This window comes from Lontra canadensis, unplaced genomic scaffold (genome assembly GCF_010015895.1).
Source record: "Lontra canadensis isolate GAN:19392208 unplaced genomic scaffold, GSC_riverotter_1.0 scaffold12, whole genome shotgun sequence".
In the NCBI taxonomy this organism is placed as follows: Eukaryota; Metazoa; Chordata; class Mammalia; order Carnivora; family Mustelidae; genus Lontra; species Lontra canadensis.
The window spans coordinates 18346976-18367238 of record NW_022631006.1 but is presented as its reverse complement, the minus strand read 5'-3'; the positions used below and the strand labels follow the sequence as shown (position 1 = coordinate 18367238).

The window sequence follows — 20263 nt, the reverse complement described above, 5'->3', positions numbered from 1 at the left end:
GACAGTAATTTCTAAAGTTGTCTGAACCTTGTATCCAGCTCACTGTATAGACAAGCAGCCTCCATTTGAAGTGGTTTCTGGGATGTAATGGGTATTTCATGGGAGATTTCACTTTAGGGCATCGTATTGGTATAGTCTGGAGATTTAAAATAAGCTGCACCTGTCTACTTACTCAGAATGATAGCTTTTTACTTCAGGTTCAGAGAGACAGAGTCCAAAGTCTAAGAGGATCATATTCAGCTCAAAGCTGCAGTTCTCAGATTTCATTGATCCAGCAGATTCTGACAAACAGCGTTCTTACTGTCTCTGCCTGCCCCCACACCATTACAGCTCTCAAAGCAGTAACTTGGTTGTCAAGCTCTGTTGTTAATTTTTTAAATCTTCTCAATCCCTTCCCCCAACATAAGCAACCAGGAAACAGAACCGAGCTTCATTCAACATTGTCTTAACTCAGGCTCCCATAACAAAATACTGTAGACTGGGTATCTTAAACAACAAACACTGATTTGCCATAGTTCTAGAGCTGGGAAATCCAAAATGAAGGTATCTTTTGGGACCCTTTTCCTGGCTTAGAAGACTCAGAAGACTACCATCTTCTTACTGTATTTTCAGATAGTGGAGAGAGAGCGAATTCTCTGGTTTTCTTCTTCTAAGGGCACTTATCCCATCATAACCCCACCCTCATGACTTTATCTAAATCTAACCACTTTCCAAAAGCCCCATCTCCAAATACCATCATATTGAGGGGTAGTGCTTCAATATACGAATTTGGAGATGGGGGCGGGGGGGAGACACAATTCAATCTGTAGCAAACATGATGTTCCTGGGATATGGTCATTTACAGAACAAGCCGAAGGGTGGCCCTGTGTACTTGTCTCCAGCTCAGGACATCTAGGCTTTGAAGAAAAGGCAGTTTTAAGTTAAACTGCCCAAGTTTTCTCACACAGGGTCCCGGGATAGTATGTTGCCTATTCCTGATGAAGAAATAATCAGGTAGATATTTGATAGAGACTTCCAAAAGAAAGCTAACAGTAAAATGTTGACTGTTTTTTTAGAGCTGTTTTTTTCTATTACCAATTTTTTTTTTTTTTTTTTACTTTCTGTGAAAATTTGACCTAGATTGAGAAACAGGGAAGACCCAGTCTTGTGACTTCAGAGCAGAGCAGTTTATTCTGTTCTCTGAGTCTAGCAAAAAAGCAGTGCTAGCAAGGCTATCTGGAACAGACCTGTGTCTTTGATCTGCTTTTATATTGCCAGTTTTGAGGCTTTCTCATGACATTGATGACTTTTTAGCACCACATTTACTTTCCTTTGCAGCCTGTTGGCGAGTTTTCACCAGAGACTCCATTTCTGGCAGCATCTCCAAGGATGCAGGGATATCTCTGAGCACCCCCATGATTCCCCCTTGCCTTTGCCTCTGAGCCCAATGAAATGGGATTTTGCCCAACCAGCCACCCCTTCAGCTGATGAGGAAGAACTACCACTTGTTAGCCAATAGTGTTTCTGCAGAAACGGCCATGAACAGGCAGCTAATTTGGGAACTAGCCAAACACCCAGAAGCAAACCTGGACAGGCTAACTGTCCTTAGGGAACAGCCTAATGCCCAGCGTGAACTTGCTAGCTCTCTCTGTAGAGAATCCGTGCTTGCAGTAAATCAACTGGCTGCAACAATGGAAGGAGCAATTAGTGCCCTGTGGCAATGTAATGAACTCTTAGACCTTCTCTGAATCCCGGGAGATGTTGATCAACAACTTGCTAACTCTTGTAGGCCCTTTAGATGAACTATTCCTTAGAGTATAGTGAAGACACTTGGTGCCAGAGGAAAGGCAAGATCTGTATCCATCAAGGAGAAGTTGGCCGGCTCATAATTTCCGTTCCTAATACCCACTGCTATTTTTAACATGTGTTCTAGGGCTGTTCTGTTAACTCTTGTCAGTCTCTACTAGTTGTGACTCCCAGTTCTGGGTAAATAACAGGTTTTGTTTTCATGTAATTGTGACCAGTCCACTACTTGAATACAGAGACAAGTCTGTTTCTACCACCATGGTTTATACAACCTGGTATTTTTGCCCATGTGGCCAAAAACAACAAGAAGCTAAATTTATGGATGACAGACTACTAGGTTTTGTTTTTATTACATATGAAAGAAATCAGGTACAAAAAAGAGAATACTCTTTCCCAGCCTCTGAGAAAGAAATCTATAAATAAAGCTTTATGAAAAACCAAATGGAGACCTGCAGTATTAAAAGGAACCTCTAAATGGGTCCCTTTCTCTGAGGATTTATCTCATTCTCTCTGTGTAGATGGACATTTACAGATTTTAAGTGTTTTTAAGGGAACAAAATCCATACTGTGTCATTATTTAAAATGCTCTGTTACACATTTCTTCACTTAGTTTACATAAATCCATCTTGCTGCAACTTGAGTGTAATTGCTACTGTGATCTAAGTATTCATACTAACTTCTAGTTTACACAGTCTAGCTTCTGTAAGTTAACATATCTTTTCATTGTCATTTACAGTCGTCACTGACAGGAGGAAGAGATACCATCATTTATTTGTATATTACTTTTTCATAAGTGTCCAGACAGGAAAAGAAAAGAAATATATAGAGAAATTCTTAATGTGTTAGATAGGAGAATGTAACATTCATATCCAGGCTTTTTGACATGAGCAAGAATTGGGTAATAACTGGCAATTGAGAAACCCAGAGAAGTGGTTTTTAAACTGTCACCCACAGAGCCCAGGTCTCCGTGGAGGTGTCTCAGGGCTCAATTCAGGGAGGGGCTCAAAGGTGGGGGCTCCAAGCTACTGCCCCACTGTCTTTAACCCACGTAGCTTTGTTTATTGGACTTCTGAAAATCTGTTGCTGTTTAAAAAAAAGTTTCTAAGTCAATGAAAACAGCATGAGCCAGGGATGCCTGGGTGGCTCAGTTGGTTAAGTGGCTGCCTTCAGCTCAGGTCATGATCCCAGTTTCCTTGAGCTCCTTGCTCAGCAGAGAGCCTGCTTCTCCCTCTGCCTGCCCTGCCTGCCACTCTGCCTGCTTGTGCTCTTGCTCTCTGACAAATAAATAAATAAAATCTTTTTAAAAAATTAAAATTAGAACATACTGATTAAAGGAGAAAATAAAAAACATGAGCCAGATCATAGAAATAGAGCATACTAATGTCTAAGGAGATTATATGCTTGGAACATGAAAGACATGTCGGTAATGGTAGGAGATATGAATGAATCTGAATATCAACCTTGAAAAGGATTGCCCGGGGCACCTGGGTGGCTCAGTGGGTTAGAGCCTCTGCCTTCGGCTCAGGTCATGATCTCAGGGTCCTGTGATCGAGCCCCGCATCGGGCTCTCTGCTCAGCAGGGAGCCTGCTTCCCCCTCTCTCTCTGCCTGCCTGTGATCGCTGACTGTTAAATAAATATATTTTTAAAAAAAAAAAAAGGATTGCCCATTGGGAAAAAAATCATTTGCTTAATTGAGCTAGAATGAAAACAAAATGGAGCTTTGACTCTGATTTGTGTGTTTGGTTATAAAAGGTCATTATAGTAAAAGTAAAAGCAGGGTTATTAAGTACCTCCTCATAGAATTAGGATTCTTTCCTGAGTTGCAGCCTCAAGAACGGAACATACAGACCAATCTTTGTTTGTTTTTATTCTTTTAAATGTGAGAGCTACTAAAACTGGGAGACTCTCTGAGTACAGAAGTGGGGTGTAGTTGATCATCATAGGTAGGCAGCCTGTGTGCCCTCTGCTTAGGATGTTCATGCTCATTTTGCCTCCCCAAAGTCCTGCTAGTCCCTGAAGGTCCTGCTCCTCCAGAGACAGCCCAGAACCCCTGTCTTTACAGTCATCATCAGTATTGCCTTGACCCTCTCCCTCAGCACTTAACAGCATGTTTTATGTTTACCGTGTTTCATCTGTAAATTGCAATTTCCCTCTAAGAGTTTGGTCATCTTTTTCACAGCACATCACAATATCAGATGCCAAATAAATGTTAGTTGAATTTGAGAGCAATGGCAATACAGGTCTCACTTAGGAGAGAACACATAATCTAACAGAATTTCAACTATACTTGTGTTTGAGCACATTTTTAAATCTTAGAATTCTGATGGCACACTTGAAGTCATTAAGTTTACAAAAGAAGATTAGACATGAAAGGAATAATTACATTATGATTGGGGTGGGGGAAGGGTGACGCTGGTCAAAGAGTAACTTCCAGCTGTACATGAAATAAGTTCTGGGGATTCTCCTGTACAGCATAGTTATTATAACTAATGATACTCTATTATATACTCGAAAGTTGCTAGAAGAGTAGATCATAAATGTCCTCATCACAAAAAAGAGATAGTAATTATGTGATACAATGTAGTTGTTAGCTAATGCTGTAGTGATTATCATCTTGCAATATGTAAGTATCAAATCAACCCAGTGTATACCTTAAATTTGTACAATATGTCTGTATCTCAGTAAAATTAGAAAAAATAACTATGCTTTGCTCACTACTACTCTACTATTGTGCTATCTTAAGAATTATCTATAAAAGTAGCTACAGCCACTGTACTTTTTATCTGGTCACTCTTATGTGTAATGTCACTGCTTAAGTGCCCTGACTACTTTCCTATTATTCCCAAGAGGCAAAGTTCCAGAGAAATCTTTTTTTTTTTTTTTTTTTTTTTTTTTTTTTAAGTGTGATAGTCTCCCTGCTTCCTATCTTACTTGCACCACAGTGTACCTGTTCTGGACTAGGTCACGCAGCATGCCCATGTTGGCCTTTCATTGAACAGATGTTACAGTAACAATACATGTACCCAAGTGTAACCAGAATTTGGTATCATATGAAGGATTTAATGAGGATTTGCTATTAATCACTGCTATATGGCAGAGTGGTTGAAAACTGTCAAAATATTTATCTGGTCAAGCTTTTTTGAGAAAGACTGTAGCTCTGTGTTGGGAGTTGCTTGCTCGCAGAATCCCAAATAATTTGATTTGGGGAAAGAAGAGGAGCCTCATCTAACACTGGTAGGTGATACTTTATACTTTTGAGTCCTTTTTTGGCAGGGAAAGTTGGTAAAGTTAATTATAAAGTAAACAGCATTTTTGTAAGGTAAGCATGGAGGTTTGGAAGCTTGGTCACATCTGACCCTTTTTTAAAACTGCCCATTAGAATAAATCAAAGGGGAACCATAGGTTAGAAAAGCAAATTCTCAGGCATAGCCCCATTAACCATACCTTAAATGTCAGTAGAGTAATAGAATGTTCCATAGGTCAGGTGCCCATTGAAATCTCTAAGGAATTGCAGAAGGCACTGAAAAATGGGCAGGTTCATTAAATGCCCGCAGAATATCTATGAGGAGAAAACTTGTCATATGAAATTGAGATATGACTTGGCCTTTTCCATTATTCTCAAGTAAACTGGATTTTCTAACTACATAAATGAATGGAAAACAAAAGTCCATGGGATCCTAGATTTTCTTTTTTTTTTTTAAGAGTTTATTTATTTGACAGACAGAGATCACAAGTAGGCAGAGAGGCAGGCAGAGGGGGTGGGAAGCAGGCTCCCTGCTGAGCAGAGAGCCTGATGTGGGGCTTGATCCCAGGACCCTGAGATCATGACCTGAGCCGAAAGCAGAGGCTTAACCCACTGAGCCACTCAGGTGCCCCTAGACTTTTTTTCTTAAAAATCCATGTCTGTTTCTAGTGTATACATAAATAAAGATGACTGCATATTAAAAAATACATATATCTCTGATCTAGATGCCTCATTTTGTAGCCTAAAACTAGCCACTTCTATTCGCTTGAGGTTTGATGTTTTGTGTTTTATTTCTCAATTCCTGTATTCTCTATAATTCTTTGTTGCTTCCATGTCCCACTGTAGGCAGAATTTTACCTAAATTCCCCAGCCTCTTAAGAAAGCTGAGAGTATCTCAACCTCTTGAGAAAGTTGAATTTTACCTGACTTCCCCAGCCTCTTAAGAAAGCTGAGAATATTCCAACCTCTTGAGAAAGTTCCCCAGACCTTATTCCCAGGTATACAGGAAATTCCTTGATTTTAGTACAGCAAGGCTTAATCATCTATCCTAGGGAACCCCTGTGACCACTATTTTATTCTCTATTCCTTTCCATTCTGTGGCTTGTTATCCTTCATCTTCCATTCAGCTGGAATCCAGTTGTCCTAGTTTTAAGATCAAGTTCTTAAGATAGCTGCAGTTTGTCATAGATACAGGGCCAGAGGTCCCAGTTTTCCAAAAGCAGTTTCAGTTTATGTCCATCATTCTGTATAATTATTAATAGAGACCTCTTTCATCTTTGAAGGTCCTGGTATGGACAATTACATGTTTGCCTAGCCATGGCACACATAAAAGGTATTTCTTGCTCTACACCAGGTACAGCCAAACAAGTACATACAAAGTTTGGGGAGCTTTTTCCTTCATGATTCCCTTTGTTCTCCAGTTTATTTGGCCTATAATAATTCAAACATAGCTCTTTTTTTTTTTTCAAGATTTTATTTATTTGAGAAAGAAAGAGGGGAAGGGAGCACGAGCAGGGGGAGGTACAAAGGGAAAAGCTGACTGTCAGGCCCCTAGGATCATGACCTGAGCTGAAGGCAGATGCTTAACCAACTAAGCCACCCACGTGCCCCAAACATATTTTCTAATTATTGCAGTTTGACTGTAGAACCAACCATCATTGGGCTAATAACCTATTGAAATTAATCTCGTGTCTGTTCCCAGGTTCCCCTTCTGGCTGAAATTTATGGTATAGAGGGAAATATTTTAAGGCTTAAAATCAATGAGGAAACTCCCCTGAAACCCAGGTATGAGGTTCCCGATGTACTCACAAGCAAGCCCAGCACTGTAAGGTAAGCCAAGGAACAAGAGAACTTGGATACACCCTCAATATGGGCTTTTATCATACACTGAGTAGCAGATTTTGTATGTGCCTCCTGTTTTCTCTATTCAAAGCTACCATCATTTGCCAAGTTTGTGTTCAGTTATTTGGCGATAAATTTATCCATTTTGTATATTATCCATTCTGTTTTCTCTTCTTGTGCTGTGATTGATCGGCCCTTATAAAGGGGGAGAGGGAGAACTTTTGATGCCTGCTGTCCTTTTCACAAAGAAAAGGATTCATCAACCTGACTTTGGGAACAAATAGAAGCAGAGCTATTTAATTTCCTCAATTTAGCGGCAGGGCTCCGGAGATCTAATGCACTAGCCAAACGTGCTTACTGTAATTTATACAGTTAGGCTGACTCACTTTTAATTAATGATAGTCTCAGAAGTCTAACATGTAATTTGACTGAGAGTCAGAGATAAATTAATAATCAGTGTCTAAGTGAAAAAAAAATCTTTGGGGATTAAAAAGTATTTTCCATGTCACTGCAGCATCTTGTTCAGTTCTCAGCACACCTTCCAGTGATATTTCAACTTGGTTCTGCCTGTTGATTCCTGTTATTTCTTTTATATATTATTTCACCAAGGGAATAGAAGATTATGCCAGATGCTTTAATTTTCACTATATTATTATCATAGTTTTATGTAGATTATTTTTTCCATAAAAATTTAATAAAGTCAGTAAATTATAGGGATAAATTATTTCAATTATAGTAGAATCATCATAAATTCAGAATATGTCTATTCATTGAGCTGCTACTATATGCCAAGAACTTAGGAAACAGGAATTAAAGAGAGACTCTTCTTAAGACTTCGCAGTTTGTGTGTGCACTTGTTTTTATGAGTGTGTGTAGGTGGGTGGTTGTGGGGGTGTGTGTATATTATTGGTCACACTATATTATTTTTACTATCCTGGAGGATTTGCTTTCCTGGTAGATCCTTTAACATTTTTACAAATTCATCTCTCCTTCTCTTTTTCTGTGTTATCATTGCCATGTTTTGGGGTCAGGGCGATAACTAGCTTTGTTTAGTAAATATGGCATATTCTGCTTCTGTTCCAACCTCTTTCTAGAGGGCCTTTTACTACTGCAGTAACTAGAAAGCTAAAAACCATATTCCTCCATCTCTTCTATTCCCGTGCAGCTAGTTTCTGGTATATTTCAGGATCTACCAATGATTTGTACTTAGAGGGATCTTGATTTCAGAACTGAGCTTCCCATTTTGCTATTGTGGATTTGGCCGCCATAGAATGTCTCTCTAGAGGTATACTAGTGAGAGCAGTAGTTTCCTGATCTCCAGAGCTAACGTGGCATGATCCTGGAGCCCAGGAGTTGCCATAGTGACTTCTGATGATCCAACTTCCTAATTCTAGCTGCAATAGAAGTTCCATTGACCATACAGTTATGCAGTATTGTTCTATGGGTCATTACTATTACCACAACACTTCCCATGATGTTGTAAGCTCCTAATTTCCCCATATTAAGTCACTTATTTTCTACTTAAAATAGAGTGTTTTCTTTAATCTACAGTTGAGTCTGGGTTGATATAGTCTTTAGTATCAGAAGTGAGTATAGGCCACAAACCTCCAGGATGGGAATATGAGATTGGTTAGTTGGTTTGGCTGGATTGGGAGATAGCGAGGACATCATTATCATTAGGATGAGATATTAGTGTTATGGACTGAATCGTGTGCATGTCCCCCGCCCCCCCCCCCCACCGCCGGCAAACTCATCTGTTGAAACCCTAACCTCCCATGCCTCTGAATGTAACTGTATTTAAAGGTATGGCCTTTGAAGAGGTAACTAAGTTAAAATTGGGTCATTAAGATGGGCTCTAATACAATATGACTTGTGCCCCACATGAAGAGGAGATTAGGACACAAGTAACACAGACAGAGGGATGACTGTGGGAGGACATAGCAAGAAGATGAAAGCCAAGGAGAAAGGTCTCAGAAGAAACCAAACACTGACACTTTAACCTTGGACTTCCAGCCTCTAGAATTTTGAGAGAATTAACTTCTGTAGTTTAAACTGCCTACTCAGTGTGGCATTTGTTGTGGCAAACCTAGCAAATTAATACAACTGGCAGTAAACCACAGCATTCCATGGCAGAGTTACTTAAATTACTACCCATGGTCAACTGAAATAAAGTGCATATTGAGAGTATGGCCCTTGCAGACGAAGCAATAGGGACATAGCATAGCGCAATTGTCATAAAGAACTCAAAACTCTGAAGTTTTAACTGAAGAACTTAAAGAAAAGTAGAGTCTCGGGTTTTAAATTCTTAGCTTAGGTATTTGTCAGAAACCAAGTAAGTTTTTATGACGGTCCTAAAAGTCTCTCGTATCTGTTGTGGCTACAGAGTCCTTATAGCTGAAAACCAGATACAGAGTTTGTCTGTGGTTTGCTGAGTTAGACCATGAGTTTAATTCACAGCCTCATCAGTTCTGTGAATTTAGAGCACTAATTGGGACAAGGGAAAATTATATAGCAGCATTTGGGAAGATTTGAATAACGAGTACTCAGACCTCAGAATTCCATCAAGCCTCCTATTCCAGCAGAAGCAACTCCTTTTCCTCTAACAAAGCTGATCCAATCTTACTTGGACACCCTGTGTTGACCTCACCTAAGATATATTGTGCAGGGGGATTCTAGTGCACCTTGTGCCTCACACCACCCTTCACTGCCTTTAAAACCGCTATCGGTCCAGCATGCCTAAAGAGCTAATTACAGTCAAACCCTATCCCTAAGGAATTACAAGATTTTCTCTTGGCAAAAACCTGGTATATGGATGGAAATAATTTCTGAGGGGCTCCTAGACCGAAGGAAGGAACATAATTTTAGGACCGCATTAAATTTACTGACATGGGTACATGTACCAGAGAATCTAGATTTGATATGCTAGCTTGGACAGCTGGGAGTGGATCTAATTATTTGCTTGGCTGGTTAATTATAATCTGTGTTCAGCTATGGACTCTGCTGAATGAAGCTGAGATACCAGAAATTCCTTGGCACAGAGTAGAAGAAATGATCCATAGACTTAGGGAGGTAAAGATGTTGAAATGGATATATCATATTCAACAGCTCATCTAGCTCCTAATTTTGTTCTCTAAGAGGATCCAAAAGATACTCCCTTCACTGAGAAATAAATTGGTAAGGGAACATTTGGAAAGCACTGTAGTGAGTGAATATCTTTGGTGAGCGAGACATAATGGTGGGAAATGATGCCATCAAAATGGGCTCCCTGAGGGGTTCCTGGGTGCTTAAGTTTCTACCTTCAGTGCAGGTCATGATCTCAGGGTCCTGGGATAGAGCACGGTGTCATGGGAAGCTTCCTGCTCAGCGAGTTGGCTTCTCCCTCTCCTCCCCCCCACCCACTTCCCCTCCCCCTGCTTGCTCTCTCTAATAAATGAATTTTTTCAAGATTTATTTATTTATTTATTTAACAGAGGCACTGTGAGAGAGGGAACACAAGCAGGGAGAGTGGGAGAGAGAGAAGTAGTCTTCCTGCCAAGCAGGGAGCTCGATGCAGGGCTCAATCCCAGGACCCTGGGATCACAACCTGAACCTAAGGCAGATGCTTAACAACTGAGCCACCCAGGTGCCCCATCAAATAAATAAAATCTTAAAAAGTGGGGGGCTTCCTGATTTCACTGGAAACCATGAGACTCCAGGTGGCAGAATGAAAGTAGCAGCATTTAGTAGGTAGAGACAAGGTGAATATGTTTCCATAAGGTGCAGCAGTATATGGATGGTACCCAAAATACCCAATCGAAGGATACATTGGACTGAAATAGATGCACTAAAGTGGAACAACCAAAAGAACTCAGTTTGATGAACAGTGAGATACAACCTCTCACCCAACTCCAGACAGTTTCCAGAGCCCAGGCATCTTGCTTGAGGGGTGGGGTTTAGAACCCACGGAGAAGGACTTGATAAGGATATAATAAGAACATAAAATATCCCTCTTCACCTTCCCTAAAGAGGCATGTGACCATTTACCAAAATGACAATGCACCAGAGAAAGAAATATCTAGACCTCTGAGGGGTTTTAAGTGCTACCTCTGAGCTTACATAATTCGTGGGGATCCAGAATATCCTAACAATCTACCTATCAAATTGGGGACTGATGGGAGTTAGGAGAGATTCCATCTCACTGGACTCAGTGGGTCAAGATCCAATCTAGGTTATCTCCTTAATTTCTGAGTGTATGGTTGGGATGAGAGAAAAAAGCAAAGTGTTTAGTTCACTGAAGTGTTACTAAACTGTCCAGACCAAGGTAATGATGATGATAGCTAACATTTATTGAGTGTTTATTATGTGCCAGCCACTGCCAGGTGTTTTGCATGCGTGATCTCATTTAATTCTCCCCAAAAGCTCTATTTGTTCTTGCTTTTATTATTTCTACTTTACAGATGAGGAAACTGAGAACTGGGTAGACTGATTAATTTGTCCAAAGTTATGGACCTAGTGCATGATAAAGCTATGTTCAATCCAGGCTTTCTGACACCAAAACCCGTGTTCTCAGTCGCTGCTTTCCACTGTCTTATCTATGCTATGTCACATGAATATTGATTTACAATTTTTTTTTTTTTTTAATTTTAGAGAGAGAGTTCATGCAGTGTGGGGTTGGGGTCAGTGGGGAGGGGTAGAGGGGAAGGGAGAGAAAATCTCAAGTAGACTCCTCACCCAGCACAGAGTCCAACACAGCACTGGATCTCACAATCCCGAGATCATGACCTAAGCTGAAATCAAGAGCCAGGAGCTTAACTGACTGAGCCACCCAGGTGCTCCATTTACATATTAATTGAAATTGAGAATCACATTGAACCATGTAAACCTGTTTTTCTCTTGTTTTATTTTCTAGGCTTATTTCATGTGCAGGGGATACAGATAGTCTGGTATTGACAGACAGAAAAGGAGATCTGAAGTGGCATATCACAGCAAACCCATTCAAGATAGATTTGGTGTCTGAAGAAGAAGTAGTGATGAGCATAAACTCCCTGGGCCAATTGTACTTTGAGCACCTGCAGATTCCTCTTGAGCAAAGGTATTTTTGCACATTACTTGACGTATAGAGAACTTCAGAAAACCTGATTGTGATTACTAATTGCCTAAATAGTTGATATATTGCCATGGAAAATTGGTCGCTTTATTTGCTGAGATAGTGTTCTCAGATATTTCTTTTCACCTGTGCAAGTAAAAACAGGCTTGATGACAAGAATGATTCCCAGATTTTTGCAACTTGATATTCTTAACATATCCTCAGGTCTTGTTCTCAGGGTTGTGAATTCAAGGCCCACACTGGGCTCCATGCTAGGCATGGAACCTACTTAAAAAAAAAAAAAGAAAAAGAAAACAATCTCTGAGAAGGAACTAAAGACTAGCAGAACAGATCATACACAATAAGGACAAAAAGAAAAGACCACATCCAGATGGGTCAGAAGAACAGAGACATGATTTAGTCAGGTCCCATACCCCCAGTGCAGCAACCCACAAGTGAGAAGGCTATCACAACTGAAGAGGCCTGCCCTGAGGGACAAGGGGTCTGAGCCCCACATCAGGCTCATATCCCAGGGAACCTACACCAGGAAGACAAGAGCCCATAATGTCTGGCTTTGAAAACCAACAGTTCTTATGTCCCGGAGAGTCAGAAGGTAGAAAACTGACTGTGCTCTCAAATGGCATGTGCACAATCACACTTGGCTTTGAGTTCCAGTACAGAGGCAACCACCTGAAAAACACCTGGGTTACATGTGAAGGAGGTCCATTGACTAATTTTAGGGCATGTGCCAGAATGGCAGGAATCTGTTGGACTGTCCTCCAGGGACAGATGCACTATGGGTACCATTCTACCTTGCCCAGGGTTGGTGGGTGTCATTTCTGGCACTCTGTATCTACTATGCTAGAGCGCCACTCACCCTGTCCAGTGTTCCCCTGCAGATTTGCTCCACCCAGGCCACCTCCCAGCCTGTACCCTCTCCCAAGTGTCTCTGCACCCTGGTATTCCCTGTGGGTGCCTTTGGCTAGCATCAGAGTTCCTCCTAAGCAGACTTCAACCCCAGCACTTGCAGCAGGGAGCCTCAGCTAGGACCAGAACCCCTCCTAAGCACCTCCACCCAGGGGGGCCAGCCCTACAAACTAGAACACCTATCGCAGTCACAACTGGACCTCTTAGCAAGCCACGCAGGAGACATGCCCCACCCACCAGTGTATCCATAGCTGTCATAACCCAGCCTCACAGTCAGCCATGCCAGGGATCCACCCCACACACCAGCATATCCACAACAGTCAGAACCAGGTCTCTCAGGGGCTAGCGCCACTAACCAGCATGACCGTAGCAGTCAAAGTCAGACCTCACAGATGGTCATGCTGGAGGATAGCCCTACACATCTGTGAGTCTGCACAACTGCAACCCAGTCACTACAGGAAGGTACATGCAGCCCACATAGGGAACACTTTTGGGGCACCTGACTGGGGTGGCTAGAGGGTTTACACTATTGGGCCTGCAGGATACCTTCTGCATAAAGCTCTTCCTTCAAGATCAGGAGATGTAACTCATCTACCTAATACATAGAAACAGAGACTTCGGCAAAATGAGAAGACAGAAGAATATGTTCCAAATGAAAAAAACAAGTCAAAACTTCAGAAAAAGAACTAAAGAAACAGAGATAAGCAACTGATGGTCAGAAAGATGCTCACCAAACTCAGAAGAAGGATTAAGAACACAGCGAAAACTTCAACAAGGAGGTAGAAAATACTAAAAGAACCCATCAGCTGAAGGATACAGTAACTGAAGTGAAATATACACGAGAGGGAATCAACAGATTAGATGATGCAGAAGAACAGATCAGCAGTCTGAAGACAGGTTATTGTAAATCACCCAATCAGAGCAGCAAAAAGAAAAAAAAAATTTAAATGAGGATAGTTTAAGAGACCACTGGAACATCAGACATACAAACATTCATCTTTTATGGGGTCCCAGGAGAAAAGAGGAGAAAAAAAGGGACAGGAACCCTATTTAAAGAAATAATGGGGACACCTGGATGGTTAAAACATCTGACTTTGGCTTGGGTCATGATCTCAGGGTGCTGGGGTCAAGCCCTGTGTTGGGCTCTGTGCTTAGCAGGGAGTCTGCTGCTTCCTCTCCCTCTGCCCTTCCCCCCACTTGTTCTCTCTTTCTCTTAATAAATAAAATTTTTCTTTAAAAAGGGAAATAGCAGAAAATTTCTCTAATTTGGTAAAAGAAATAGACATCCAAGTCCAGAAAGCACAGAGAAAGACCCAGCCCAAGACACATTATAGTGGAAGTATCAGTAGTTAAAGATGGGGGAATCTTAAAAGCAGCAAGGGAAAAACTAGTTACATACAAAGGAAACCCCTAAACTTAATAGGCCAGAAGGGAGTCACGCTATGTATTCAAAGTACTGATAGGAGAAAGACGTATAACTAAGAATACTTTACCTGGCAAGGTTATTCCCCAGAATTAAAGGAGAAATAAGGGGTTTCCCAAATAAGCAAAAGCAAAAGGAGTTCATCAGCATGAAACCGGCCTTCCAAGAAATGTTAAAGGGACTTCCTTAAATGGAAAAGAAAAGTCCGTAACTAGAAATAAGAAAATTATAAAAGAAAAAAATCTCACTGGTAAAGATAAGTGTCTAATAAAGGTAGTAGTTCAACCACCTGCTTAGCTTGTATAACGTTAAAAGACAAAAGTAATGGGGCACTTGTGTGGCTCACTGGGTTGGGCCTCTGCCTTCAGCTCGGGTTGTGGTCTCAGCATCCTGGGATTAAGCCCCGCATCTGGCTCTCTGCTCAGCGTGGAGCCTGCTTCCGCATCTCTGCCTGCCTCTACCCCTACTCTCTCTGTCAAATAAATAAAGTCTTTAAAAAAAAAAAAAAGACAAAAGTAATAAAACCATCTAGACCAGGAGCACCTGGGTGGCTCAGTTGGTTGGGCGACTACTTTCAGCTCAGGTCATGATCCTGGAGTCCCAGGATCAAGTCCCACATCAGGACTCCCTGCTCTGATCCTCCCCCCTCTTGTGCTCTCTCTCTTTCTCTCTCTCTCTTTCTCTCTCAAGTAAATAATTTTTTTTTAAAGGCATCAGACCTACAATAATTAGTCAAGGGATACACAAAACAATAAGATAGAAAATATGACATCAAAAACATAAAACATGGTATGGGAAGAGTAAAAATGTAGTGCATTTAGAATATGCTTTAGCTTAAGTGACCAAACAGATTTTAAAACAAAGACTGTAACAAGAAACAAGACCATCACATAGTAATGATAAAGGGAAAGATCCAACAAGAAATGACACATTAGACCAGATGAACTTTATATACACATATAAGCATGTATATACATTCTTTTCAAGTGCACATGGAACATTCTCCAGATTAGGTCACACATTAAGCCACAAAACAAGTCTCAATAAATTTAAGAAGATGGAAATCATGATCAAGCATACTTCTCAACTGCAATGTTAAAAAACTAGAAATCAAGTATAGGAAGAACACTGGGGAGGCTAAAAAGCATACTACTAAACAATATGTCAACAAATAAAGAGGAAGTAAAAAAAAATACCTAGAAACAAATGGAAGTGGAAACACAATAGTCCAAAATCTGTGGGTTGCAACCAAAGTAGTTTGAACAGGGAAGTTTATTGCAAAACAGGCTACCTCAAGAAACAAAACTCTCAAAAGGACATTGTAACCTTACACCTACAGGAACTACAAAAAGCAAAACAAAGCCCTAAATTCACAGAAGGAAGGAAATAATAAAGATCAGAGTGGAAATAAATGAAATAGACTTAAAAACAATAGAAAAGATGAATGAAATGAGGAGCTGGTTATTTGAAAAGATAAACAAAATTGATAAACTTTTATCCAGACTCATCAAGTAGAAGAGAAGGCCCAAATAAATAAAATCAAGTGAAAGAGGAGAAGTTATGATCAATACCATGGAAATACAAAGGATCATAAGAGACCATGATAAATAATTACATGCCAGCAAATAGGAGAACCTAGGAGAAATGGATAAATCCTAAAATACATAGTCTTCCAAGGCTACATCAAGAAGAAATAGAAAATGTGACCTAATTACTAGTAATGAAATTGAATCAGTAATCCAAAAACTCCCAGCAAACATAACTCCAAGACTAGATGACTTCATAAGCGAATTCTATATAACATTTAAAGAAAAGTTAATACCTGTTCTTCTAAAAGTATTATAAAAATTGAAGAGGAATGAATGCTTCCAAACTCATTCTATAAGGCCAACATTACTTATCATTGAAAAATAAATTACAGGCCAATATTCATGATGGATGTTAATAAAAAAAAATCCTATACAAAATATAGCAAACCAAATTCAACAATACTTTAAAAGAATCATACATCATGATCAAGTGCATCTCAATAGATGCAGAAAATGAATTTGATAAAATTCAACATCTATTCATTATAAAAACTTGCAAAAACATTGGTATAAAAGGAACGTACCACAACATAATAAATGCCATATATGGCAACCCATAGCTAACATCATACCAAGAGTGAAAAGCCGAAAGCTTTTTCTCTTAGAACAGGAACAAGACAAGGATGCCCACTCTTGACACTGTTATTTAATAGTACTGGAAGGCCTAGCCACAGCAATAAGACAAGGAAGGAAGGAAGGAAGGAAGGAAGGGGAAAGAGAAAAGAAAAGAAAAGAAAAGGAAAGAGGGAGGGAGGGTGGGTGGGGAAGGAAAGGAAAGGAGGGAGGGAGGGAGGGAGGGAGGGAGGGAGGAAGGGCATCCAAATAGGGAAGGAAAGGAAAGGAAGAAAGAAGAAAGAAAAGGCATCCAAATAGGAAAAGAAGTAAAACTGTCACTATTTGAAGACTACATGATACTATATATAGAAAATGCTAGACTCCATTAAAAAACTACTAGAACCGGGACGCCTGGGTGGCTCAGTTGGTTAAGTGGCTACCTTCGGCTCAGGTCATGATCCCAGCGTCCTGGGATGGAGTCCCACATCGGGCTCCTTACTCCATGGGGAGCCTGCTTCTCCCTCTGCCACTCTGTCTGCCTGTGCGCTCGCTCGCTCTCTCTGACAAATAAAATCTTTAAAAAAAAAATACTAGAATTAATAAATGAATTCACTATAGTTGCAGGATGCAAAATTAATACACAGAAATTTGTTGCATTTTTATATGCTAACAATGAACTATCAGAAAGTGTAATTAAGAAAACAATCCCATTTACAATTGCATCAAGAATAAAATACCTACAAATAAAGGTAACAAGGAGATGAAAGACCTGAACTCTAACAATCTATAAGACAATAATGAAAGGAACTGAAGACAGCACAAATAAATGGAAAGATAACACTGTACTCATGGATTAGAAGAATTAATATTGTTAAAATATCCATACTACCCAAAGCAGTCTATAGATTGAATGCAATGCCTATCAAGATACCAATGAAATTTTTCTCAGAAATAGAACAAATAACCTTAAAATTTGTATAGAACCACAAAAGACTCCAAATAGCCAAAGCAACCTCGAGAAAGAACAAAGCTAAGAGGTATCATGTCCCTTGATTTCAAAGTATACTACAAAGCTATAGTAATCAAAACAGTATGGTATTGGTACAAAAACAAAAACACAGATCAATGGAACAGAATAGAATCCAGAAATAAACCCACGCATATATGGGTAATTAATCTTCAACAAAGGAAGCAGGAACATACAATGGGGAAAAGACAGTCTCTTCAATAAATGGTGTTGGCTACTGGTATTTACCCAAGAAAACAAAACACTATTAAAAAAAAAAAAAAGATATGTGCACCCCTATGTTTACTGCAGCATTATTTACAATAGCCAAGATATGGAAGCAACTCAAGTATCCATCCATAGATGAAGGGATAAAGAAGATGTGGTATATACAGGTATATATGTATATTATGTATATGTGGTATATGTACACACACACAGTGGGATATTACTCAGCCATAAAAAAGAACAAGATCTTGCCATTTGCAGCAACATGGATGGAACTGAAAGGTATAATGCTAAGTGAAATAAGTCAATCAGAGAAAGACAATACCTAATAATTTCACTCATATGTGGAATATAGGAAACAAAACAAATGAACAAATTAAAAGAAACAAAAATAAAAACACCCCCAGACTCTTAAATATAGTAAGCTAGTGGTTGCCAGAGGAGAGGTGGGAATGGCAATGGGTGAAATATGTGAAAGCGATTAGGAGTACACTTACCATGATGAGCACTGAGTAATGTATAGAAGTGTTAAAACATACTATACACCTGAAACAAATATGTCACTACCTACTAATTATACTTGAATAAAGAATATATTTCAAAAATTAATCTAGGCACTGACTTTACACCTCATAAAAATAAACTCAAAATGGATCAGAGATCTAAATATAAAATACAAAACTATAAAACTCCTAGAAGATAACATAGGAGAAAACCGAGATGACCTTGGGTATGGTAATGATTTTTTATTACACCATCAAAGGCACAATCCATGAAAGAAATAACTGATAAATTGGGCTTCATGAAAATTAAAAACTAATGCTTTGTGAAAGACAATGTCCAGAAAATGAGAAGACAAGCAACAGACTTGTAAGAAATATTTGCAAAAGATGCATCAGATGAAGGACTGCTACCCAAAACATACAAAGAACTCTTAAAATTCAACATAAGAAAATGAACACTGAACTTTAAAGCGTGCAAAAGAGCTGAACAGACCAAAAAAAGATATACAGATGGCAAGTAAACACATGAAAAGATGTTCAACATCATCCAAAAATTGCAGATTAAAACAAGATTTCCTCAAAAAGTGAAAAAAGTACGTTACAGTACATCTCTGAAAGTTTTTAAAAGGCAAATACAAATCTATGTTTGAGGACTCATACACTTGTGGGACTGCTATAAAAAACAGCAAGGGAAGAAGGTGGATGATACATTTGAGGAAAGGCACACAGAAACTCCAAAGGAGTAAGTCATCTCTGCTGCTTTGGTGGGTTTCACAGTTGTTCACTTTCGTATTATTCTTTAATTCTGAACTTACATTATATACCCTTCCATATTCATACTTTATTTTACATTAAAAAAATTAAAACATAATGAAGATGGGTAGACAATTCACAGAAAAAATAGGAACACCGTTTAATGTATAAAAATGTACTATATGTAAATATAATACATTTCTATTTATTCAAATATAATACATCTTAATAAATCAAGCTGTTGGATTGATGTTCAACGTAAATGTTCGATTTCATAAACTTATTTTTGTAATGACATTGTTTTTAACAAGTTAAAAGATATAATTAATGGGTCCTCAAAATTTAAAAATTGAAATCATCGTTCAACAAAATTCTGTCAATCTTCCCATGAGTGAAACAATTTTATTTTTATTAAAACAGAGCTACCAAAGAAAATAAGGAGGACACATCAGCTGACACTTCTCAGGTAATCTAGATTGAGCGATTTATCTTTTTTAAAATCTCTTTCACCATCATTATCATGATGTGGAATACAACGGTTCTGTTCTTCCCTTCCTCTCAGAGTTGGTACTTGATAAACACTCTACTGCATAAATATGGGACCACCTATCTCTTTTGCTCACCTTGTCATCTCATTCTTTCGTTCCTTTGTTTATTCATGTATTTATTCGTTCATAAAACAGGTAATTCCTGAGTGCCTGCTTTTGTGCCAGCTCAAAAAATTACGCTCGGCAAGAAGGATCAGCAGTGAATAAAATGAATCCCAACCTGTCCTTATGAATCTTAGCATCTAATGGGAAAGATAGACACTGACCAAGTACAAGCATAAGGAGTGTTACAGAAGAATGCTGTAGGAGAATATAACAAGGAGCTTGACCAAGACGAGGTTCAAGATAAACCTCCTGAAGGAAATGGTTTTCCAACTGAAACTGATGCATGAAGTTACATTAGCTAGTCAAAAGGTGGGAAATGAATATTCCAGGTAGAGGGAATTTCATATTCAAAGACCTTGAGGTAGGAAGGAGCACATCTGAAGAAATTTTAAAAATATATATACTTTTTAGTGGGAGAAAGAGAAGCAAAGTAAAGGTATTGTGTAACAAGGCCAGACAGATAGGCAGGGCAGTTCTGTGGCAAGTATTGTAATAATTCTTGCATTCAACAAATGTTCATTGAGTATTTCCTATATGCCAGTTACTGTTCGAGGAATTGATGATATATTGTTAAGTAAATCAGAGTCCACCATTACCATGGAGCTGGCATTCTTCGATGTCTTGTTGACCTTTTTGGACTTTCTGGGCAAAGGAAAACTATGGAAAGGTTGTAAGCAGCAGAGATAGGT

The 20263-nt window shown here is 39.3% G+C and overlaps 1 protein-coding gene across 8 annotated transcripts in view; it reads left to right on the top strand.

Moving 5' to 3' along the window:
* GANC (glucosidase alpha, neutral C) overlaps positions 1 to 20263 on the top strand; it is a 70132-nt gene that overhangs the window by 6596 nt on the left and 43273 nt on the right. For all 8 annotated transcript variants that reach the window (XR_004382565.1, XR_004382564.1, XM_032856739.1 and 5 more), the window contains exons 5-7: positions 6733 to 6860; positions 11761 to 11943; positions 19342 to 19387. Coding sequence is in view for 6 of the 8 variants with exons in the window: in XM_032856739.1 (XP_032712630.1) it covers positions 6733 to 6860; positions 11761 to 11943; positions 19342 to 19387 (357 nt within the window). In the remaining 2 variants the exon portion in view is untranslated. The remainder of the gene's footprint in view (positions 1 to 6732; positions 6861 to 11760; positions 11944 to 19341; positions 19388 to 20263) is intronic.